The 25,714-nt window shown below is 41.1% G+C and overlaps 1 protein-coding gene and 1 long non-coding RNA gene across 16 annotated transcripts in view; one reads left to right on the top strand and one right to left on the bottom strand.

Annotated features, from left to right (window-relative positions):
* pax2a (paired box 2a) overlaps positions 1–3,809 on the top strand; it is a 29,748-nt gene extending 25,939 nt beyond the window's left edge. For 8 of the 14 annotated variants that reach the window (XM_078160605.1, XM_033613619.2, XM_078160604.1 and 5 more), the window contains 2 exons: positions 756–842; positions 1,054–3,809. In XM_078160605.1, coding sequence (XP_078016731.1) covers positions 756–842; positions 1,054–1,175 — 209 coding nt within the window. In that variant the 3' untranslated portion in view covers positions 1,176–3,809. Of the gene's footprint in view, positions 1–755; positions 843–1,034 lie in introns of all 14 variants that reach the window. The other 6 variants (XM_078160603.1, XM_078160606.1, XM_078160611.1 and 3 more) reach the window with 1 other exon arrangement.
* The window catches only part of LOC144467486 (uncharacterized), an 89,451-nt gene that overhangs the window by 34,645 nt on the left and 29,092 nt on the right, over positions 1–25,714 (bottom strand). Inside the window, exons 3-4 of one of the 2 annotated variants that reach the window (XR_013493680.1) lie at positions 24,522–24,618; positions 14,976–15,093 (exon numbers count right to left, since the gene is read on the bottom strand). This is a non-coding gene — a long non-coding RNA (uncharacterized LOC144467486). Of the gene's footprint in view, positions 1–14,975; positions 15,094–24,521; positions 24,619–25,714 lie in introns of those variants that run through there. The other variant, XR_013493679.1, reaches the window with a different exon arrangement.

Below are 25,714 nucleotides of genomic sequence, written 5' to 3'. Positions count from 1 at the left end.
CACACTGACCAATAATCACAGCAGGCGAGCAGTATTTACAAGTGAACTCAGGTAACATTTTAGGATATACATGCGGGTAAAAGCTGCTATTAGAAATTCAGAAAATTACTTATGCATTATTGGATTATATCCCACTGGAGAGTGCTTATGGATATACTCACACAAGCACATAAGCACTGCTACCTTAATCCAGAGGTTGCAGTTTTTTTTCCACCTGGTGCCGAATGACTAAGATTTAGTGATCAGCCCCAAACACTGTTAAAGCAAAGGCCATTCTTCAGCAGCTTCATATAAAACCCAGCCTTTATAGTCTCGTAAAAGAAGGAAACCTGTGGACCCACAGCATCGCTCTCTGACATCCCCTCAGCCTCCCGTCCTTTACACCACCACGACCTGCACAGGGAGGACAAAGAGCGAATGAGAGCCTCAGAGAACCTATTAGGGAGTTTTGAAGCGGAGCATTGTCGCTTAAACGCGAGGGGGAAAAGCACTCACTTAAGGAGAGAAAAGAGGAAATCCTAAAGACTAACAGAGGATTAATAAAACAATCAATTCACCTGAAGGGACTGCGGAGACAAGCTGTACAAGCAGCCGGGATAAAAAGTGCAGCAAACATGTCACTAGATTGTAATGTAACTGTGATGTAACTTGGTATAAAGACATTTTTTTAACAGCTTAAAATTTTACAAAAGCTGTCAGTCATTTCAGTTTGTTAGCTCTTTGCTAATGTTTGTTTTTATCGATCTGTTCTCCAGGAGGGGACTTTTCCGGAAACCCCTACTCTCATCCACAATACACCACTTACAACGAAGCATGGCGGTTCAGCAATCCAGCATTACTAAGTAAGGGACTTACTCTTATGTCAGAAACATACTGTAACATTAATAAACTTCCAAATTAAAATCATATTCATAAACAGTAATAAAAATTTTCAGGCTCCATGTGCTCTCTGTGCTTGGAGTTTTACACACATGCATCTTACATGACTGTCAACCTCGTGGTTTCCAACGGCTCGTTCTTCTGTTAACTTTCAGGTTCCCCTTATTATTATAGTGCCGCATCCCGTGGCTCCGCACCTCCCACTGCTGCCACTGCCTACGACCGCCACTAGTTACCATGGAGACCAGCTCAAACTGCAGGGCCAGGGCTTCGGCCTCCATATTGTCCCCGTCTGAGAAACACTGAGGTCAAAGGGAAGCGAGGTGGAAGCCTAAAGGAAACCCCCCACCCCCCACCCCCCGTGATGTGGAGGAAGGATCGGCGAGGTCGACGCCGGTGCACCTAGCCCAGCTTCAGCGTCACACACTTTTGGGTCAAAAGGGCCCGCGGGCGTTCAGAACTCACCCATCATGCCCTCACTCTCTGACAGGCCCGAACAGTTCCAGAATGACTTTAAGAGATTATATAAATATATATATTATAAAATATAAATTGAAGAAAAACAGTGTGAAGAATACCATGTGGAAAAAAATGTTGTGGGTTTTTATTTTTGTTTCTTTGTTGCTGTTGTTGTTGTTGTTATTTTATTCATGGATCCTCACATTCCTTTTATGTGATGAACTGCAGTATTTTTCTGCTCTAAAGAGAGAAGTCCAGGGGAGATGACAATGGTCCCATAGCTTGATGATGCAGCGGCTTGAACCAGTGTTGCGGGGCCTCTTTGACACTTAATGAGATCCTGGCTCTGAGCTGTAGGGCGGGCTTTACTCTGGTGCTTTGACTACGTCTTCTGCTCCCATTTCTCCTGTCCTACCCACATTATCGGATAAACACAGCATGTCCTACAACATTTACTGACCCTATATAGACCAATGGCAACATCACGCTCCCTGTGGCAAACAATCAGATGTAAAAATGTAAATCATTTTGCAAAGTATTAAAAACATGGTGACCACAAAAAAACGGCCTCGCCAGAATTTTAAATACTTTAAATTATTTTTTTTCTTGTCACTATTTTTTAATGTAAAAAAAGGCTATCAAAGATTCCTTCAGAGTAGTTGTCACATTGCCCTCATTTTCCAGTCATGTCCGTGTCCATGCATGATCGTCCTTTGCTCTTTTTTTGCACTATAACCTCAGCTTATTTAATTTATTTGGTACATTCACTTAAAATTAATTAACCTACCAGTTATGTTGGATAGTGTAGGTGCAAGAACACAAAGCAGACAGACATGTTTTTGTGTGAGGAGGCTGTAAGCCATAGCCCTATGGTTACATCGACAAATTCTCCTGGGTTGTAATCCATTCAGCTACTTAGTCATACCACTAGATGCCTACACAGTTTAGAAAGCTGTACGCAGTTGAGCGATCCAACTGTAAATTAGCTTCAACAATTGCCTTACAAACCTGTTTTTTCAACGTAAATTCATGCCTGTTCCACGAAATTAATTGCCTTTACGAACACATTCTCACCACCCTCCTTGATTTATGTTCTACTCTCCATAGGGACTGAAAGGAAATACTGATTCAGTTTTGCTTTTTGGAAAATATTTTGTGAATGTACTTTTAACTACATTTGCCAAAGACTTAGTTTGATATTTAATATTTTATTTACAGTATATGTATGCATAAATAAAGCAGTATTATCTTTTAAAAAAGTAGTCGACACTGAACATGTACGTCGTGACTTTTCGACAGGCGAACAACGCGGTGACTGTAACGAAAAAGGTCAGTGACTCAATACTCCATCGGTTGCAACAAAATGCTGCTTTGTAGAATGATTTGTGAATAATGTGAAGACAATTCTTCTCTGTAAATAATATCACACACCATTGCAGTATCATACTAATGTACTGGCTCCCTTTGTAGATATACAGACTGAAAAAAAAACATGCATTACATTTGTGTCTTAATGTAATGTTGTGCTCTGAGGAAAAAAGGCACAACGACTGTATAACCTGTGGCTACATGTGCTGTAGCAGCAGGTTTCAGATGCTAACATCACATAGGTTGTCTTTGTCATTTATTTTGTTTTCATGATAATGCCATGATGATGTTTTATGTCACTATGCAATGAGTTAAATGGCTTTCTGTATCATCTTTTGTTGTTGGGCTCAGATTAAGTACTCCCCATGGAGAACGGCATAAAAGTTAACAAGTACAAAAAAGACCTCCAGTGTGAAATGGTTTCTCTCTCATTTCACTTTTGCTCCACAAATTCCCTTAAATAACGACGCGATCAAACTGAAGTCCTTGGCAACAATCAAAGATATTGTCCTGTTTGCTGTTAGTAGATGTTGTGCTCATTATGTTAATCCAAATTACAGTCATCTGTGCCTCCATGTATAGAAACACATCCACACTTATTACCAGTCACCCATCTCTCCTCCCTCCTTCCCTCCACTCTCTCTACTAATACAACTCTTTAGCATCCAAGATAAAGTTTACTTTAAATCCACGCAAGCAAATACATCATCTGGTACCAGGGTTAACTGTCGTTGCCGAGGGCACCGGATAACAGAGAAACAGACTGCGGTCCTGCTCTTCAGGAGAAGTTATCCTCTACAAATTGCACTTGGGATTTGCCTATTTCTGTCTACATGTAGCTCGACATATCGGAAAATGAAACACTGGCGCAGAGTGCAAGCCACCGTCATTCAGGCGGAGTCTTTGCTTTAGGAAGCGGAGCACCTCTGAAGTAATGGGTCTTCTGCTGTTGTAAAGATGATACAGGAGATGTGTCATGGACATAAAAAAAGGATTTCTGATGAAAATCTATACAGAAAGCCTCGTGGCCTCAATCATTGTTCTGTTTCAGTTCTGTTCCAATTCTTTTTGTGCACATGAGAAATAAATTCTTTTATATGTCAGTCGTTGACTCGGTGTCCCCTCATTATTAACCCCATAAGAAAATGATTCAGGGTTCAAGGTTCCCGGGGAGCGTTCCTGCTGCTCGTATATTGATGTTTGGTTTTATGAACAGTCAAGACTACAAGAGGCACTCATACGGGTAACAGCTCTCAAATATGAACCACATGATAGATGCAGAGCACGTTGTTTGTGCCTATCAGTGTGGATGTCTGGAGAAATCATACACATTATGACTCCTGTTAAAAGTAGTACGATAAAAGGAGCATTATGTTAACGCGTGTGTTTGTGAGAGTGCAGGACAGATGGAGAAAGAGAGAAAGTAAAAAAAAAAAAAGGGAAGGGAGACAGGAGGGTGAGACAAAGAAGCAGGACAGTTGGGAAGGCAGGAGAGCGTTGCCCCGGCTTCTGACTCCAGTATATTTAATGATGCATCGGTTTCATCCTGCTATACCACACTGCTGCTGCCTCACCTCCTCTCTACACTCTCTACTCTGAAGCACACAATTGTTGTAATTCAATTTCCCTGCTTCCTCTGCCTATTGTTTATTTCATGGATCCCCTGTGAAGCATCAAAAGCTGCTGTTTCTGTCAGCCCCCTAACTGTCCTATGTGTTTGTCATTCAGGCCTTGTTAAAAGATAAAGCACACACACACACACACACACACACACACACTAACACTCCTTCCTCTCCCAGCTGAGAATTCCCAGTGGTAAAATTATTCCATTTAGATGGGAACTTTTTTGTCACTACCCTGTCTAAATTGGCATATCTGGCTCTCTCGTAGAAACCAATAAACTGTGAACCCGGATGCATCTGTCAGTCAAGCTCATCTTTACTTTAGCGGGCCAGATGACAACAACAGGAGAAGAGACACACACCAGCAGAATGGGGCGCACTGATTGGCTCTCATCAGTTAGGCATTACGAAAAGCACCTGTCATCCTCGGGGCTTCTCAAAACCCCGCGCGGAGGGGCCCTGCCACGGGGGCCAGTGGGCCTCGCGCAAGATTTACTCAAACACTTCACCCTCATTGTCAACTTGGCTTGGTGATGCCCTACAGCTAGGCCTCTTTGGCATGATTCATGTCTGTCACTGGTAATATATACAGTGAAATAAGCCCACTGTAAAGAGCTGGTGGACACAGTCTGAAGCAATCCCTTGCAAAGTTTCATTCAGACAGCAATTTATTGCATTAAATTCTACATATATTTTTAAAATTTCACTTCTATGTAAGGATCTCAAATACGATTGATAGCTTACATCAGTGGTGGAAAGTACACTTATTCAACTTTAGCACAATTTCTTAGGTATTTGTGCTCAGGTGTTTTTCCCTTTAATGCTACTTTCCATTCCTACTCTACTACGTTTATCTGATCGCTGTAGTCACTAGTAATTCTTCATTAAGATTTTCCATTAAAAACATGAAAGGCTGATAATACAATACAAGCAGTGTCCCTTGTCACATTTCAGATGTCGTCAGGACAAGGAGACATTTCCCTTCTAAACTTTTTAGATGGTTTTATTTAAATAACTGCTCAAAGCCCAAAGAGATTAATTTCACAAAAAGCAAACATCGGGGAACAATTCCAAAATGTATACAAATTTGTGTAACTGAACTTTGATTTTTCTTATTTCCCATCTTTCCCATGTTTATCGTGTTACTCTGTCAATGGGAAACCACTGGACTGAACTACAGTATAGTATACAGCAGTGTTGGGGATTACTTTTGCAGTAGCTCCCTAGCTGTTTAACAACATTTATATTGTATATTCATATATACATTGTGATTTCAGTAGTTAAATAACTTTTTTTGCTAATCTCTGTTTAGTTAACAATTTTGGGCCATAAAAGAAGGGAATCATTTTTTAATTTTATTTCACCATTGCTTCTGTACTGTAATTGAGCCTTTTACCACAATTAAATATTGATTATTCCTATTTATTAAGACATATTCTTGCATGCTATTTAAGAAGTTAACTATGCTAACTGAGTGACCCTGCTTGGTGCAATAAGCACTGATGATGTTTCAATTTCTTGGTTTATATATGACCTCTGAAAAAGTGGCCACTTTTTGCAATAAGCTGAGTGGCATTTAATGTTGGCATGTGACTATTCTGTATTACATTTTGCGATCAACTTGATCATTCTCTTTATGAAGTAGTTTGAGCTACTTTTTCCAAGAAGCTTTAGGTAACCAAACTTTCTCCCTGTAGTTGTTGCCATGGTTTAACTTCTTCCCATGTTTGGTAACTGGTAGCTTGCAAAGCTCTGCTTTCAAAGTAGCTTCACCAACACTGGTATTCAGTTTAAAGCAGTTAAGACTAGCTGCACCTGGACGAGCTACAACAATAAAATGCTACTTGCATTGATGCATTAATATTAACAATCCAATAATGTGACATATGATCATTTATTAGCCACAAGGGCTAAGTACCTTTACTTTTGATACTTAAAATACAGTTGTACAATTTGCTGATGATACTTATGTAACTTAACTTTTGATTGCAGGACTAGTTGTACCAGAGTATTGGTGTATTCCTTTTTTTCACGAGTAACTGACAGGGCGTTTCCTTCAAACAGAATAAACAGTGACAAAGTACAGCGAAAACACCAGTAATTCAATACATCATGATCTGTCTCTGTGTAAACATCCTCAAATTGACCAGAGAGCAAGACTCGGTGAATCTCGCTCGAGGTGTGACACGAGCGCGGTATTGTTCAGAGACGAGGAGTGGTGGTGGTCTAGCAGTGACGTCCTGTCATCTGCCTGCATGGGAGCCTGTCATCAGCCTCATCATGTGGCTGTCATAGTTGATGCTGGCGAGGGGAGAGGCCAACCCTGCTGTGTCAATCAACGAGCCCTCATTAGAAGCGGCTTTAATTAGTGGCTGCACGGGCGCAGTATTGTTCACAACGCCGCCTTCGTTAACTCTGTTAATCCCAAATGGATTTGGGATGAGGAGAGGAAGCACTATAGCAGTCCAGAGGTATAATGTGAAGCTACTTGACGTGTTGAAAAGAGTTATTTCTCATGTTGCTTATATCTTGAAAGTGAATATGCTTCAAATAGATATAAAAGTCTTGAAGTGTCCCTGAGGAAGCAACAGCGTGTTTATCATCCTGGTCCAAGGATGAACGAAATTGAAAATTAAAATAAAGGTTTGTGAAAATGTCCTTGTGGAAATAAATCATCATCTCATACTAAGATTATTTCAGTGTGGCAGGGGAGTTGGAGAGTTCAAGCCCGGTCTCTGATGATCCTGATCCTGACAGAACGATGATTATGAGGTTATTTTCACTGTCGGCGGGTGAGACCATCCAGGCGACAAGAACATGACTTTGTGATGTTTGTAATGAGTGAGCATTGATTGACTCAACACAGCCTAAAGAGGTTTCCTCCATGTTCAAGCTCAAAGGATGCTCAGGCTCTGTGTGTGCATCCTGTACTGTAGCATAGTTCGCAATTAGAATAATGAGCAGTCGGAGAGCTGTCTGGAGAGATGCAATTGCTGCTTTTTCTCAACCCAGGCCTCATCTGCCAACTATATGCTATTATACCATTCCCATCCCAGTTAGATCAGTCAGCAGTGCAGAGCGATTCCCCTTCAGGAGCTAAATTATCGTTTTGAATGGCCATTGTGCGACACATTGTGTAATTAAGCACTAAATATGCCTCGCTACCTGATTATGTCACTCTCCAAAAGGGCTGAGGAGCTGTGGGGCGAGAGATGGTGTTTGTGTGCGCACATCAAGTGGCGGGGAGGGATTCGAGGTTGGGCAGGAAGTGTGCAGGGGCGTAACAAAAGGCCAAAATGTGTAAAATGGGGTAGCACTGACCTGCATGCCCCCTTCAAGCTGAGAGAGGGTCTTCTGTCTGACAGAAGCTCAGCCTGAGGAGGTGGGGGGGGGGGGTTGATTTGTTTGAGTCCCAACTGTTTTGGGGAAACAGTGCAACAAGAGCATCCAGCCTTCTGCAGCTCCAGCAGGATGGAGGAAGAAGAGGAGATGAGGCAAAGAGGGGAGAAAGAAAAGTGGGAGGCCACAATCACCAACCCCCACCACCTCTGACTGGCTCCCCACACCACCTCACCCCCCCAACACACACACATACACACTCACACACACACTCCCCGACGCCTCCACCCCCCTCCCCTACCCAACACCCAGTCACTGTCAGGCCAAACACATGATGAATTGCCCTGTCAACAGAATTCATTCAGGGACCAATTAATTCAGCAGAAATGAACTAGAGCCATCAGTCGCTGAAAAACTCAGTGCAAAGAGAGCAAAGCAGCCCCACTTCAGAAAACGAGGAAGCGAGGGAGGGAACGGGGGAGAGAGGGGTGAGCGTAGTGGAGACGAGAGGGCAAGCAAAAAGGGAGAGGGAGAAAGAAAAGGAGAGGGAGAGAGAGCGTGGTGGAAGTTAGTCTGACAGAAATTGGTCATTTAATGCTTTAGCGCACTGGAGACAGCCCCTGTCATAGACGAAGGCATGGCAGGGGCTCCCCTGGTATTTTATTTATTAATTATCCTATGCAGCGAGGGGCCTTTAACTGTCTCAGTCCAGCCCCGTCAGCCCGACTCCCTGTCATTTTCTCTCCACAAACAGATCCTTTAACACCGCACTCCAGGTTAATGGAGACAAAGCCAATATCCAACCAACCTTGCCTTCTCCCCCAAATACAGTATTCATCTGTACCTTATCCAGGTAATTATGTCTCCGACGATCTCCTGAATATGTCGTTGGGATGCTAATAAACCACTTTAGAGCTGGCGTGCAGAACATGTCTGACCTTTTCAACTCACTGCTTCATGGTGGCTACGCCTCCCAAGGAGGGCAGCAATTATTTACACCTTATTGGGAACTGCATGTCATTGGGAATAAACACGGTTCCAAATAATTTAATGATGGCTGCATATTATTATTATTCAGGATATCACCAAGACAAACTTGTGCTTATTTCCTCATAATTGGCTGTTGATGTGTAACAAGACCCAATGTGAAATCTTTGTTGATACAAGAAATGCTTTGTGGAGTAGAGCTACCTGTCAGGGGAGGACTTCACCCCCATAACTCAAATATTTGTCACCTCAAATGCTCCATCTCTGTTTCCTTAGCAGCGTCGACAAAATCCAACAGAACCGTGTTTGCCAGAAGCTGTTTTGTTGGCGGTGACAAATTAGCACTGTGAAGGGCGATATCAACACCAGCTAATTAAGGTGTCGTGTGATTTTGGGCTCCAGATCAAGAATCTGCTGATTCATCCCACGGGTGATTATGATGTCCATATGGTCAACGTACAGCGTGCTACGCAGGGAAACACTATCGGCCTGCTGCGGCGCTGGCTTTGCCAAAAGTTTGATCTTGTCTTTTGTGGCGGTGTTGGGTGGTGTTCATCAAGGCACTGAATTATTAAGAGCATCTTTTCTTTAAGCCCAGGATACTCTAGTGGAAAACACGGGATGAGGGGCAGCTGGGAGGCTGCCTGCGACTGGCTGCCCCTCTTCTCTGACATCAGGAAGTGAAATTCAACGCTGTTTCCACTGTCGTTCATTGATGGGCTTGTGTACCTTGGATGCCCCCTTCTTAGTATCACCTGGTTTTAAGGTATTATCACACCTCATGCAACATAAAGGTGATGTAAGGATGCATGTTTGATGATTTAATTGTCAGATAGTATCTCGACAATCACTGAAACTAATATTCCTTACTATTAACTCACATTTGTTGTGGCCAAATGATGAGTAATTACCCCAGGGACTCCAGGGGCTAATAAACTCAACTCTCTCTTTCATTGCTCTCAATTCAGTCCTTTACTGTAGTGCTAAGCACAGTGAAAATACACCTAATAGACAACGCTGGCATACAAGGCAAGTGAACCTGACAAATGGAACAGAAAAGCTAACAGAGAAGAAAGAGGTGCTTAGGCCAACTGTCACAGGTAAAGTGCTTTCCTGATTTCTGTTTACTCACCACGCTTGAAACTTGACTTGTTTTCCTGCAGCTTACTGAAGAGATTCTGTCTGTGAGTCAGCTGGTTGTCAGCGTGTCTCGCAGGCAAAAACGCTCATTTAGCATCAGATTTGAGAAGGTGGAAAAAGTTACCAAGTGCAGCTTTTGAGAGTATGATAACACGGTGAACTAAAGGAAGTGTTTTTTCCCCATTTAACTAAAAAAGCTATCATGGTTAGCATTTAAAAAGTGCTTGATTCAACCATTAAAACCACCTCCTCCACCTCTCGGCAAACTCCCGCACTACTGAAACAGATAACATAAATACTCTTATGTTCTCTGCATATAAAGTGTAAGGAATTAGACGAGTAGAGGGACGAGAGTGAGACCTACAGAAAGACTCTGCATATGAACAGAGAGGAGATGTGCTGTAGAATATAATTAATTAAATGAGACTAATTAGGAACATGAGAGCAGGTGCCAGGCTAGGAGCTGACAGGGAAGACAGCGAGACAACATGCCAGCACAAAAAAAGAAAAGCACAGCCACACACACACATGTGCAAGCTCACAACTCACACACACATACACACATATGCACACAAACACACAGCTGCGGTTATGAGGGTGTATCGTGACAGGCACGGGGACAAAACAACTTTCTGCGTTTTGTCATGTGAAACCCCGCAGGAATACTCCTGACAGGAAGCAGAGACCCAGGCACCGTGGGGGTCTCTTGCCTTTGTCTCACACACATTCTCTTTATTATTTTGTTCTGCAATGGTGGAAAGAAGTTTGCACAAGCCAAAGATTTCTCTCCCCTAATTATTTCAGCACTTGCTCTAGACTGCTAGCGGTGTAAATTCAGAGACTGCTTTTCCTCCTCTCAGACCTCTTAAAAAGCTCCTCATTCTGGAGCTGCTGCAACAGGGTACATTTAAAAGGATTAGTTTGAATATGATATCAAGGAAATTTATTGGAAGGAAGTCAACATTTCTTGTAGGGGTAAATACTCTCAACTGGAATAGACTGAATGATTTCCTAATGAATTATATGTTATTGAGTTATTTAGTTAATCAAACTGATGTGGACAAAAGACACAGAAAGGCATCTTTAATGTAGAACCTGACTTAACAGGGAATATTTTAAAAAGTCGTTATATTTATTACTGTGCAGATGAAGATGTTGTTTTACGTTAAAGCGAGTGAACACTGGGAACAGTGTGATGAAAAAGGTACCTTACCCAGGTCTTGATTTTTAATCCTAACCTTAACCCCGGTGCAAAAGCAAAATAGATGTTTTTAAAAGATGACTGAGTCTACTGTTCAAATGAAATTATACAATAATTTGTGTTTTATCCAACTGAGGATAGTAGAGGAAGTAGAGTTTGAAAAATTTGTTTGACAGAATATGAATCAGCAGCTATTTTCAATAATATATTTAAATATTTTTTCAGGCAAAAATCCCAAATATTTGCTGATTTTGGATTTTTAGATTTTGAACTTTTGGGTTGACAAAACAAGACATCATCTGGACTGTAAGAAATAGCAATCAGGACTTTTGAGATTTCGCAGAACAAATGATTAATCAAAAATCAATAAAAGTCATCTTTAGATTAATCAGTAACAAAAATAGTCTTTAGTTGCAGCCTAAACATCAAAAGGAAAGTCACAAATGGTGTTGCTAGCTAGCATAGGCAGATTTCGGGGGGATACAGAGGGCACGGCCCCTTTGATTTTACAACATGTGCATTTGTCCCCCACAACTAAAGCGAGAAAAGAACAGAGGACTTTTATTTTGACAAAGTTAGAAAAAAATTCCACCATAAATTGGTGCATAAAAATTCACCAGAATGCAGGAAATTAAATATCTGAAACTCAAAATTTCCTGAGGGAGAAACCCCAACCCCCAATTTCATGTTTGCCCTCCCCCCAGTATTGAAATGACACCTACGCCCTTACAAGTTACAAAGATTGCGTACTGTAGGACCATCTAGCATTTAGCATTGTCCATGCTATTCTCCACTGAGTTCTTTCAGAGAGTAGAGGTAAAAGCAGATCAAAAAGCCAACACCGTGCAGAGAGAGGTTGTGACAGTGAGGTTAAGTACTTCTTTGTACAGTTCCATAAATATAAATGTCACTTGTCCACTGTAACTAGAAACCCATGTCAGCACACTGCTTGTAATGCCTCCAATGCAACTTAATGTGGGGTTTACAAAGTGTGCAAGCTTCTGCACTGCAACAAAGCTATACAAAAACACATTTGACCAAGTGTAATGTGGGCCTGTTGACCATTTTTTGTAACTTTAAAATTAAAAATTAGCTGATTTCATCACAATTTACCAATATGCAGATTATAATTATGGCATTGTATGAAGGGGATTAAAAGGTCGAGTGTGTAGGATTACGTGATATCTAGCGGTGAAGTTGCAGAACTTAAACTTCTCCCATGTGGCAAGCGTGTAAGAGAACTATGGTAGCTAACACAAAAACAGAATGGTCCTATCTAGAGTCAGTGTTTGGTTTGTCCATTCTGGGATACTGTACAACATGGCAGACTCTGTGGGAGAGAACCTAGATATAGATATAAACAGCTCCTGAATGCCCTGAATTCCACACAGTTGATCTTTAATTAACCTCAAGTTCTTAAACACATCCAACTGGAAGTTTCTAAAAGGACGCTTCTTTTCTTTTTGATGCTAGAATTAATGATAGCACACATGAAGTTGTTTTAGTATAAGTGAGACAAAGGGAGGAAACCATTTTCACAGGAAGAACATGATGAAACCTCACACTTTTCTGCCGTCAATCACAGCCAAACACCAAGGATCTATACCTAACTTTCCCTCTAGAAAACACACAACACAACAGCGTTTAGAAGGCTACATGGTCCTGCAGCCAAGACTCTGCGAAGCGGACAGCTCAATATCTAGCCTTAGTGCGGCTTGTCAATGCAACACCAAACTCAAGACAGAGAGAGATGGGGGGCTGGTGCGGGGAAGGCTTTTTTAATTATCTGTGGTTGGGTCGGACTGTGCATCATCATTAGAGAGACTAAATAGCAGTGGTCACTGACTCAGGTAGTGGTAAACGGCACAATTAACAAGCTGAGGAGAGAGAACTGTATTCAATTTGAAAGCCTTCTCTCCTAATCCATCTCCAGTGATCAGCAGTGCTGCTGAGCTACGCCCTTTTACATTCAATTACATTAATCAGGTTATTACCCAGCAAAAAGTCAACATTTTAATCAAGAACTGGCAAAGTAGGGCAGGACATTATACCCAGACGGGGCTAAGTGACAGTCAGAGGAGGGGAGTCATGATATTCTACTGAAGACAATCTTTTACACATGGAAAACGAGCACAGCAAGTCCTGGATGCATGTATTTTATCATTCATCTGATTCAGAAATGCTCCGTATCTGTCCTCATGTCTACATTTGCACAAGTCTGAATTAATCTCATCTTTTAGTGGGAACTTGGTGAAAGTGTACAGCACATGTCAGGCACTTTTGTCTTGTGTTTTTTTACACCATACGCCTGCAAATCCTCTTGAAGATAATCCTTGCAGGGGTGTTGTTAGCACAGCAGGTGTGTAAGAAATGTAAAAACACAGCTGCAGGGCTCACATCCCAATAACCGTCCTGATAGTCTCAAAATCCTTTGGCGCACCCTTTATGGAAACTCTGGAAATACATTCTCTAATACAGGCCATTATTCATGTATGGATGGAAACAAGTTGTCTAAATGTATGTAGAGCGATCCACTGTGGCCAGGTCGGGGATTATTTCATTCACTGCAGAAAAAAGCCAATTTATATGAATATGTGCTTACTTCACAACCAGTTCAAGTTGACTTTGCTGACTGATTGCTGACTGCACACACAAAGTGAATCTAATTTAGTAGAACCTCTGGCTAAGCAGTAGTTTCTCGCCCATTTTTCCCCACTAACAGGGAAGAAATCAATTCTCGGGCATCTATGACATTCAGGAGATGCTTGTCTTGTTTTTATTTTACTTATTTCCACACTTCTTTTTACATTTTGGCTTGTTAGGAGTTCTGTGATGGCTGACCCAGGAATTGGGTTCTGATTAATGGAGGGAAATTCTTGTTGTCCACCCCATAATGAGAGAAGACAGAGGTGAGAACAGCTCAATAGGAGAGATAACCACTCTTTGATCCAAACGGTCATGCAGAACCTATACTCGCTGCATCATCAGAAAGTGTGCTGTCAAGCTCCCTGCTCTTAAATCTCTCCTCATAAACTTTGAAAGGGAAAAACATGCTTTGAGATAGTTTGTTTTACAAATGATAATGTAAAACTAAACCAATCTAAGTCATCTTTTTGTTAATAATATACTTTGCAAATGATAGCAAACTGTCTGCCCTCTGAGCGTATTGTTTCCAGATCACAGCCTGCAGACTTTTTGCGATATAATAATTGACTTCTTACACTCAGTTACACACAAACAGCCGCCCAGCGATATGGCATCTTCACACATATTCAAAATATTAAACTGTCTAAGTGCCATTTCTGAATCCCCACTAACAAGACCCATCTCAACTTAAGATGTCTTGTTAAATTGAGACCTTGTTCCCCAGTGGACTTAAATGTAAAACATATCTCTACCCTTGACAAGCAATGTTAATCCATTTAGTGTAACGAACTAACATGTCCCTAATTAAAATATGCCTTTTAATGATACATACTGACATCCTGGAAAACACTGTCACGCTTCCCTCCTTTAATACAGGAATATGCTAATTGCTTCAGTAACACTGGTGTTCAAATCCCAAGGCTACCGCCACATCCTGAGGGAGTTAGTGTGTTGGGGTTTTGAAACAGACAAAAAAAAAGAGCCCCTTTAACATATTGTTTCTTGGAAACTGTTTCGGCCGGCACAAAATGTTAGGGAGCTTCAGGGACTGACACTGTTGATTTCCATTCATTCACAGACATTCAATTTACCATTCAGGAGCCTCACTCTACACCCCCTTCAGTCCACCACTTCACCTATAGGTGCTGGAGGGCAGATAGAGTGCATCAAACGTCCACCTCATCCCATGGCAGCTCATTTAAAACAAATCAGGCTGATTGCTGAGTTGCCGCGCTCACAAGGCCCAGGTGATAAAGCAATTAAAGCCCTCTAATTCTTCGGTTCGGAAAAGGGCCGGTAGGTAATTAATTATATATAATGAAATCCTTTTGTTACCTCTTGGTTTCCTCCACATTTTGATTTTTGTTTCCCGATGTGCGAGGCTGTTCGTTTGACGGGCGGTAAGGGACAGGTTTGTGTGGGTGGAGTCTGCAGCCCTCTGTGGCAGTCACCCTGGATGAGAGTAGGGCTTTAGTTAATAGGCTCTCTCTGAACAGATGAGGTCCATTAGGAGGTTAATTTAAAAATGAATAGAGGACATAGAGAGAGAAGAGGAGATGAAGACAGAAAGAGGGCTGAGCACAGACAACGCAGATCATGGGAAAAGCAAACTATAACATCAGATATTTATTTCTCTGCCCTGCTAATTACGTTTGCGATAATTAAATAGCCAAAGATTCAGAGGAACAATTTAAGCAGATTCTCACTAAATTAAAACAAGGAAGCCAGCTCCAGACCAAGTACAACTGAACCCTATCACTTCCCATCCATGAGGCCATTTCTTAAACATTGAGGCATTGTTCAGATGCATGGACTGCAGCCCCTGCCTCCCAATTTCCATTTCTTTCCCCCCTGCAGAAAGGCTGAATCTGATCCGGACCCATTGGTGTGTGGATAATGAAGGGGTTACCAGGAGCTGGGAGAGGCCCAGTAATTCCCCGCACCGGGGGAGTGGGTTTTTGGGTGGGGTTTGGATGAGTACCCCTGCTCTGTGATGCATGCACTCATGTGAGCTTGTGACAGCCTTTACCCAAATCCAAGGCCAGACATAGACGCTGCATGTATTATATAGAGATACAGTACAGAACCCAGCTTCAAACATTCTATCGCTGCAGAAATGCTTTTTTTTCCCGATACAAATGGAGCTGGTGCTGTATACATTAGTGTTACTTTGATCTTCTGTATATATTAGGAAATATTGCACTAGAAAATCAAAGTGCAATTCTGCTTAATGATTCAAATAACTGATAAAATCGACGTTAAATCCAAGTTAAAGGCATGTAAATAAAATCTGAATCCCTTACATGTCGTGCTGAGCTCATCACCCTCTTTTTCAGTAGAGGTGGGAGTAACCCAGCTCAATCTAAGGTCAAAAAAATTAGCATATCATCTGGCAAAAACGGTTGGCCAATGTGTGGGCGTCTCCCTGAGGGGGGTCACCTTAAACATCAGTGTTAAGGCACTAAGAGACCCCCACGTACCGCAGGGTTAAGTATCTCCACTTCATTATGATAAAGATGTGAACAACTACCCAGCCTACCAAACGCTGTCAATAGACATTGAGCCCTGGCTCTATCCAGGCTGACTCGCTCTCTCTCAGGACCCGGCATGAGCCTCCATCCATCATCTGAATACTCCGGGCCCGAATCATTGCCAATCATTATAGTAACAGTGAGAGTCTCGATGATTGGCCACGATTGTTAGATCACAGGGATCCGAGGGGTGATCCATCACGCTGGGTGGCACGCTAACACCTCTGTGTGATGGGGTTCACCTCAGGGGTCAGGGCCAGGTCAGCCAGCTGAGAGCCCCTCCGCAGAGAATACCTCCAGTTACCTACCAAAGGCTCCCAAAGAACAAAATCATTACTATATCTCATTTGATTTGTCTCGTTGCATTAGCAATCTGCACCAATATATTGATTTTACAAAAAAGTTCATATATTAATACAAAGACAAACCCTTTACTATCACTTGCATCAGTCTCTCTGCTTCACAGCGCAAGATGAGCCACTGACCCCATCCGACTTGTTTCTCAAAACTGGTGCAACACAACACAGTAACCTGAGGCTATGTGTTGTCATCCAAATGAGATAAGTTTATTTTCCCTAGACCAGCATTTGTTCCATCAGCCTGTAGGGTCGCAGACCACACTAGGAAGCAGTGGGGAGTCCTTCTCAGCACCTGCAGCTCTAGCGAGGTGGCCCGCTAGCGAGGAAAGGCTTTGGCCGCTGCCCAAATATCTGCCTGCACCTTCTGTGCAAACGCACCAGCCTTAGGAAACCAGGAGGCAGCAATATTGTGGAACAAATGTCCTCTAATCTCAGCCTGCTGGTCTGGGGTCCTGGGTGGGGCCTCCTCGTTGTCCCATCTTAACAGTTTTGCCTTTTTGATCTTAAGGTCTGACCCTAGAAAGTGGTCTCACAGGACAGTGTAAACAGGATACACCAACACAGGAGCCACAGCAGCATCAGGATCCAGCAGCTCCACCTGCATGAGACCTTTTAAAGTGACCAGGAGTATAGAGCAAATGATCTATTATGAATATGTTTACACCGAGACAATGATTGTAAACAAATTATTTAAAGTAACAATCTCGAGTATTTTCATTTAAATAATGATAAATATGCCCACGGCCCTCTGATGAAAGCCCTTGCATTTGCCATATTACCAACTGGGTGTCTGTGTTTACATTCACAGGAAAAATCACAAGCAGCGCAGTTAGTGACATGTTTTCTATCACCCAGCACAGGTCGTTCCACCAGAGAGGGTAGGCAGAGTTAACGCAGCAGACTCACTCTTTAACTCACTTGTATGTGAAGCAGCATACTGTACGTGTTTGCTAGCCATACACTGTATAAATAATGGATGGAGTGACCATGACGTCACCCATTAGTTTGTGGACTGCTGTTTTGAAGCCTCAAATTCGACAATGCAGCCATCGCTCCCTTGGTTTTTTGGAGCCAGATGTTGCCATATTTGGACGAGAGGGTGGAGCTGTGGAGGAGCGAGGGGTAGATCTGGCCTCCAGACTGTGGTGACGCCTCGCAGCCAGCCTGTCACTCAAGCAGCCCCACACTTAAATATGCAGAACTTTGGGCCTTAATAAAACGTAAACCGGTGAGTTATGAAAAAAATTCACCTCCCATACAAGTTTTGAAATTAGCTATAGAGACCAAAACTGTGTTTTGTGTTGGCGTTCACCCTGACAAAGACATGCATACCTCGTCTCATATTTCATATATGTATAATTAACATGCTAAGTCTACGCTTACTCTTTTATACATCATTGGAAGCTGGTTTTGCAATAAAAAGAGATAGAATATGGAGTTAAACTCTAAACCAAAATGCTGAGAAAAGTCTATATTAAGCTAGTAAGGCTAGCAGGTTCAGTAAAGACAGAGACATGGTACAATAATCACAAAATTTTGTGTACAAAACTGAATACAAGCCCGCCACTTATCAGTGTAAAGGCTTATGTACACTAACATATACATTAGGCTGTTTGACCTTCATTATTACCCTATTAAGTTTATGACGTTGCTTAGAAGTTTCTCAATTGGATTTTTAATTGTTATTCTTCTCTTTTTTTATTATAAAAAAAGAGCAATTCACAACATAATTTTACCACATAAACATTATGCTCTGAGTTAAATCTGTCAACACATGAACAATTATTTAGAACATGACTTCTTAAGATATAAGATATGACAAATAATGCTTGTAATGCTCACTGAGGCTGAGTGGCCTTTTAGGTCTACCACATACAGATATTTATCTATATATCTGTTTGCAACCTCAGTGTGAGCAGCAAATTTAAGTCACTGCAAGATAAGCAACATATTTTATGTCTGAAGCTTGAAGTGAGCTGTGCTGGTGAGTCTGTATTAATGTAAGAGTATTTTATCTTCCATTTTTAACAGTCTTGGTTATTCAAGGACTAATTATGGTTACTTTCTGGGTCATGTTTTTTTAGTTTATCATCGTTTATACTTTAAAGTAATTACATATACTTGATGCAGTTGAAGACAAACATAAATTATGCTGGCTATAGTATTCATACACTTTCAAACTTAGAATTTATCACCCAGAGAAGTTTCTGCACAAAAGCAAATTCAGGTCCGTTCAGTCAGTGAACAAGACCTGTGTCTTTTGTAGCCTGGCACACAAGAAGTTGCCCCATGGAGTGTGTTACTGGAAAATAATATTTGAAATTATTTTCCTGATCACTGGTTTATCTCTTGGAATTCTTCCACCTTCAGTGAAAAGTTCTGCAATTTGAGCAAAACAAACAGAAATGCAGTCATGTACAGTGACTGAAATTTATTTTTACTGTTCCAAAAACTGACTTTCCATTTTTCATAATCAGTTCTAATAGATAACAATTAAACCTCGGAGTGCATGAAAGGAAAAGAGTTTTCTGCTCTCAGATTCAGTATCCATGTTTTTCAGTGTTCACTTTTTAGTTAAGTTGCTTAAAGAGGAGAATATAAAGAGAAGGAGAACACATGAAACTGATCACAGGGCTGGAAAAGGATCAGTCACTATTATCTAACACTGTACGCAGCATACATATACATCTATATGTGTGTGTGTAACTTCAAATGAGCAGTTGACTGGGGGTGGAGAGTGTATCTATGGCAACGGTCTGGTCCCCAGCTGTCACAGTGAAGAAGAAGATGGGTGCCATGAGCAAGGAGACCACTTAACCTCAGCTGCTCCTCAGCTTAGGGGAGTCAAGATGCTGCTGAAACCCTTACAGAACCTCACTTAATATGTAGACAATAACCCCCCCTCACCAGACAAAAGATGACTTCAAACCAGCTCCTGAAAAAAAAAGCAGTGAGAGAGCTTTACAGAGGCTCCTCTTCTTAGGAGTGGAGTTCACTATCAGAAGCTCCAATGCAGCAGATGGAGAGTTTAGGGGTACGAGAGGGGGGAAATTGGCAAAAGCTAATTAGATCTGGTTTAACTGGAGAATCGCTTTAATCGTTAACTGTTAACTTCTGATAGAGGGATGCCATTTTGCAGCAGATTTTAAACTCTGCTGTAACCATCTGCTGGAATTACATCAAACTGCACAGAGTGAATACAAAACAAACTGGTGGAAATTAACTAGCATTAGTATGGAGAATGTACTTCATGCTGTTGCAGCCCAGGTATTCTCTCAGAAATCACATTTATACATTATATATTTCTTTATAATGTATAGGTATGCTATGCAGGATGTTCCTAAAAAACAATGTATAGACTCATACAAATCCAGTCCCTCTCAATCATCTCCTGTGATCTACAAGAGTGTGGGAGTGTTTTTATCTGTGGAGACTCTGCCTGAATTTTCTTACTTTCTTTTTTACTTTCTTATTTTGCTGTGTTGAAGACGTTCCTGGGCACAGTGCCTGGGTGAGATCAGAACTTTATAAAAAGGTAGCAACCAGGTGCCAGACTGTAAGCAGCATACATCCAAGAGAGGGCTTCAAAAAATAGCAGACACAGTGCCAAAAAAATGCAGCAAACAAGAACAAACAAATAGTGACTTGAGGTTGGCTTCACTTTCACTTTCGCTGGTACTATTTTTTACAAACTAATCAACAAAGCCTGCATAGTATACCTTTAAACAATGCACTTTTGTTGCCTAAACTTAACCAGACACAGGATCAAGGGGCCCCAGTCTTCAGCATCCTAAACTTTTTACACCCACCATGCACCTTGACCACTTCACTACGACTTGCTAACAAAACAGTAGCACTTCCTTCACTCGAAAAATATGCAATCAGTACACTGTATGAAGTAAAAGTCATACACTTTTAAAAGCACATCATATATAACAAGACAAAGTCAGGGCATGACTTGTTCTTCTGGCTCTAGCAAAATGAAAAAAGCATGTAGTTGTAAAGATGATGTAAAGATGGTGAATGTAGTAAAGTTGCAATCTAGAAATACTATAGGGGCAGAAACAGTGAATATATTGGCTCATAATGTTTAGAGCTGCAACTAACAATTATTTTCATTATTGATTCATGATGATTTTTTTCGTGATTAATCATTTGGTCTTTAAAATGCCTGTAATTAGCAAGTTACAATTTCTCTAGGTGATGTCTCTAGATTTCTTGCTCTGTCCAGCCAACAATCTGAACACAAAATATATTAAATATCCAACGGTATAACTCGGTTAAAAGTAGCAAATGCTAACATTTAAGAAGCTATAACTGTAAAAAAAGAGTGTAGTATTTGCTGTTAAAGTTAACTGATTAACTAACTAGCTGCCAATTCATTTTCTCTCAACTGACTAATGAATAAATGATCGTTGCAGCTCTAATAATGTTATAATGAGTTATTTCCAGTATTCATTATATTTGAGTTTAAGTGTGTTTCAGGGACACACAGTCAGAAACTTAAAGACAGATATTTTACTTCAGTGTTAGTTTTAGTTCATTCTCAAAGTGAGTTTAACTCTGAACCTTAAAATACTCCGATATGAAGCCAAAAAAAACCCCAAAACAACCAATAGTGGTCATATCAACGAGGAAATTGAAAACTCCGTACTTCACCCTTTTGAGCAACCTACACCATAAACGTACGATCTCCTGTTATCACACCCGCTGTTCAAAAAGTGAATAATTTGGGGTTCATCAGCTGACAAGGTTGGACTGACGGACCTGAGGTTGGAGGGAGGGAGGTGGGTGATGGAGAGAGGGAGGGAGGGGTGGGTCTGACAGGGTGTCGTTGCGGCTGTGACACGTATTGCCGGTGACAGAGGTTATGGGGTCAGACAGGAAAGTCTGTTGTTATGAAGGGGAAGCGGGCTGCATTGTTCAGCCCTTGCTCCCTCCCCGACTGCGCAGCGATGGCCTAATCAGGCTTTGTCGCTGTTGCCCGACATAGACAGCACAAGCTCATTCTGTGTCCTCTCCTTTATACACCATTGTCTCTTTGTCTGTCCCCGTCTCCATTTCTGTCTCCCTCCTGATCTTTCTCTTGCAAGTAAATCGTCTTTCTTTCTGTCTCTGCTTTTTATATTTTACCTTCCTTTTCTCTCTCCACATCTTTCTAAGTCTTTCCCTCTGGCATTCACATACCTCCCTCTGACTTTCTGTATGTGCATGCATTTGTGTGTGAGTGTGTGTGTGTGTCTTTGCCTCAGGCCATCCCATGGGAGGCTTCACAGGCTTTAGAGGCCAAATGAGGTGTAAGTCTATTAAAAAGGCAGAGCCAACGTGCAGATTCCCAGCATGGCATGTCATTCAGGTGCAGTTAATTTCCACTTGATCAACAGTCGATGTGTTGCAGAAGTGAGCACAGGGAGACTGACAGGTCAGCATCAACACTTCTACCATCTCCCTGCGTCTCTCAGCCGCCTTAGTTGAACCTACTGGGCCTTTCTATGCTTAAGCTACAGCTGTTACTGAGGTTTATGCTACAAAAACTGTGTTACTGATCACGTGTAGGGGGTCTGATCTAATTCCAAACACTGTCACAAGTTTCCACATAAATTCAGAGAATGACGGATCGGTACTGCATCTCTCTGCAGTTCATTTGCAATGGAGATTCTGTTGATAACCATTCAATGGAAACAGGACAAAACAAGCATGTTTGTAGGTTACACATAGCCTGCTGTTAGCGTATATGTGCCACAAAATCCCATGAAAGGACAGGGAGATTAAATAGGCTTGTTTATTCATATGAAGATGACAAATGTGGTAAGCTGGAGGAAAACGAAAAGGCTCGGAGGACACACTATTCATTATAGGAGCGCCTGTGGGTCATCGTGTTTTTATCTAAATCAGGTCCCAGCCCATTTTCCGAACCACACCACCAGGCTAGACGCATGTGTTTCTGCTTAACCTACTTCAGGTGTTCAGGTAGTGTTTTGAATACATGTGCCATTTATCTGCACCCATAAATACATATAGCTAGTCAATAAAATACGCCAGGGAAAAAAACAAAAAAGCAAAAATAGAAAAAGCATTATTCTAATTAGATATGAATTATAATCAGCAGCTGTTGTGAGTAGGTCTGAGCGGTGTGTGTATTGGAAGCAAAGTGACATCAAAGTAGCGTAACCAGAGTCTGTCAGGGATAATTACAGGTGATTCTGAGTGTAGCTTGCACTGCTAAAAAATTTAATTTGCTATTGATTTGATACTTAAATGGTCTACGTCCATTCCTATCATTATAACAGCGGGGCTGCCAATACACAAAGACCACTGACTCCTCTCAGGGTGACTCCAGAAGGCTGTGAGGGAGTTTTTACACACTCAGCACTACATGAATTCTCAGAATCTGAATATGGTAAGACACATGTGCAGGTCCTGTCTTCAAACACAGCGCGAGATGATATGAAATAAAGCTTTGTTGTCCACAATGTGAAAATTCACCCTTATTTTCACTTTAAAAAGCTTAGAAAATATTCAACATAATGAGAAATCAAAGCAAAACCAACACCTTCTAATCCCAACTTCTCAATTATCGCAGCGTAGTCAGTGAACTTTCACATCTACATATGACATACTTAATGTCCTCTTGCTTGTTAAATGCATTCAGTCAAACCTTCAACGCCGGTTAACACTTTGTACTTACGTTTATTTTCTTGTGTAACAAAAGCACATGGTTAGGTTTACAAAAAACATCATGGTTTGGCTCGACATTCACACTAGAAGTAAACAGTTGCCTGCTGGGTAAGGGTCTGGGGTTTGTTGGACCCATCCACATCCACTCCCACCTGCCCTATAAGGACTTTCCAGCTCCTTATCTTTCGTTGGTACAAGCAGTGTTGCAAATGGATGCCATCTGGCAGCGTTATAAACTGACGCAAATTTCAGGGGGTAACATACTGCCACGAAAAGTGCCTTTTTTCGTCTCTATCTGATGCCAAAATCACTGACAAATTGGGAATGAGATCGTCCTTGCAAAACACACGTTCAGTATTATTATTATTATAGTTTTGCAGGAGAACTGTAGGACTGGAACACAGGCTTAATAGCCCAAATCATAAACTTGTATGCAAATCCAAGCTTCATTTCTGACTTGGTTAAAAGCATTACTTGCAGATATTTCTATTAGGACTCCTGCATACATGCCAGGTATATTCAAGTGTGAAGAGACTTACCTCTGGATTATTTTAAAGTGTTCAGTGTTATCACTTAGTACATTTCCATGCACGTTAGTATCCTGCTTTGACTCTTATCCCAGCTTTGATCTTAATCAGGATATTATGTTTAAATGGAACATGAGATGATAAACCTGGATATTCATATCTCTGTTTTGTTAAGAGTATTTATGTTTCTGAGCGTCTGTGTGCAGGTGTATTGCAACATTCAACCACAAGATGAACACAGTCTGATTTTTAGACGTCTGAACTCTGCTGCATTTAGCTTCTTCATATGATGACTGGTAATTAAAGGCAAAAGCTGCAATAAAATTGATGCTCTGCAGTGCCAAAGCCAAAGCCTTTCATATGATCCTCATTTCATTGATAATCATCAAATATTTTTCCAATATCATCAATTGACAGCTCACCTACAAACCAGCCATGTTTCCTAGAAATTACATGATTTGAAACAGCAAATATTTTTTCAGGGAAACATGAAGCCAAGAAAAATATGTTTCTATTAAAATAATGAGGATTATTTTTTATGTATCTCACAAGTCCTAAAAATGTTGATACTGAGCAAATCAGCAAAATGTTCACTGAAAATGTATTTCAGTTTTTTCCGCCAAAATAGGCACTCTTGCAAAACAGTATCTTCCTGTGGTGACTACAACATTATTATTTTTATATTATTACCTTTTTTATTAACAGTTAACCGAATCACAATCTTTCCCTAACCTTATCCAAGTGGATTTGTTGCTTAAACCTAAGACAATAGTCTGGTCACTAACCTGAGGATCTGGTGCCAAGGTCCTGGACTCAGCTGCCATTTTCCCCAACCACCTCCTGGTGAAGCCTACGCGGTACATGAAGGTAGTGTTTCGTTACCTGAAAGAAACATTTAAAAGACATATTCCAGACAATGATTGTGTTGCCACAACAATGAAATTTAGAAAGCAGTTTAGTAACATACAAAAGTAATTTCTAGAAGGCAGGGTTGCTACAAACACGACAGACAGTGATAACAAAATCTGGATAAGAAGTCTGATCATAGTATCCCAGTTTCTACGGGAAAATTGGGATGAGGGTTTATTTAGGTTTGTGAAACCAGCATATTATGCACGACATAAAACTAGAATACAACAAAAACCTGATCATACCCAGGGTGCTAATGTCCAAAATACACTGCAGTCCTCCCACTCCACAGTGTACAGTCCCGGTCTATACGTCAACCCAGCAACCTGAAAGCCAGAATGAATGCTGGACTTGTGTTCTTATGACAGCATAGATTTGGTTATCATTTTAGTTACAGTTGATGTTTGGGCTCAGCCCAGGCACCAGAAAAAAATGTTGCCATTTTACATTTCTGCAAACCATGGCTACATAACATTTGTCAGTACATAGAGAATAAGTTAAAACTTTACATTGCTTTTTCCTTTTTATCTAAGCTGTAGTTAACATGTAGTGACGTTTAGGTAAAAAATCCACTTGGTTATGGTGAGGAAAAGATCATGTTTTAGCTTAAAATACCTGGTTTTGTTGGTACAATCATGGCTGAAAGTTCTGCCACTGTCTCGCTTGTGTCTCACCTAGGTGTCACCATCCACTTTCCAATGACAAAGTGAGCTTATATACATGAAATCAGAGCTACGTCACTTTAGAAATGATGATATGATACGTATGAAAGGTACAAATGTAAAATACAGTGGTTTGCAGAAATGTAAAATTACAACATTTTTTTCTGGTGCCTGGGCTGAGCATCAACTGTAAGTGAAATGATAACCAAATCTATGCTGTCATAAGAACATTAGCAGATTACTGAGAAAGCATCATGCCTCAGGTTGCTTTTGTACTTAATTTGATTGTTAACCTATTTCTGTATGAAAGTTTGCGCCGAGAGAGGGGTTTCTAAATATGAAGATGATTCAAGCCCCCCCCCCCCAAAAAAGAAAAAAACAAGGAAAACGAGTTCATGAATTTTAAA

This window comes from Epinephelus lanceolatus, chromosome 17 (genome assembly GCF_041903045.1).
Source record: "Epinephelus lanceolatus isolate andai-2023 chromosome 17, ASM4190304v1, whole genome shotgun sequence".
Taxonomy (NCBI): domain Eukaryota; kingdom Metazoa; phylum Chordata; class Actinopteri; order Perciformes; family Serranidae; genus Epinephelus; species Epinephelus lanceolatus.
The sequence above is the reverse complement of the archived record's forward strand: the minus strand, read 5'-3'. Positions and strand labels throughout refer to the sequence as shown.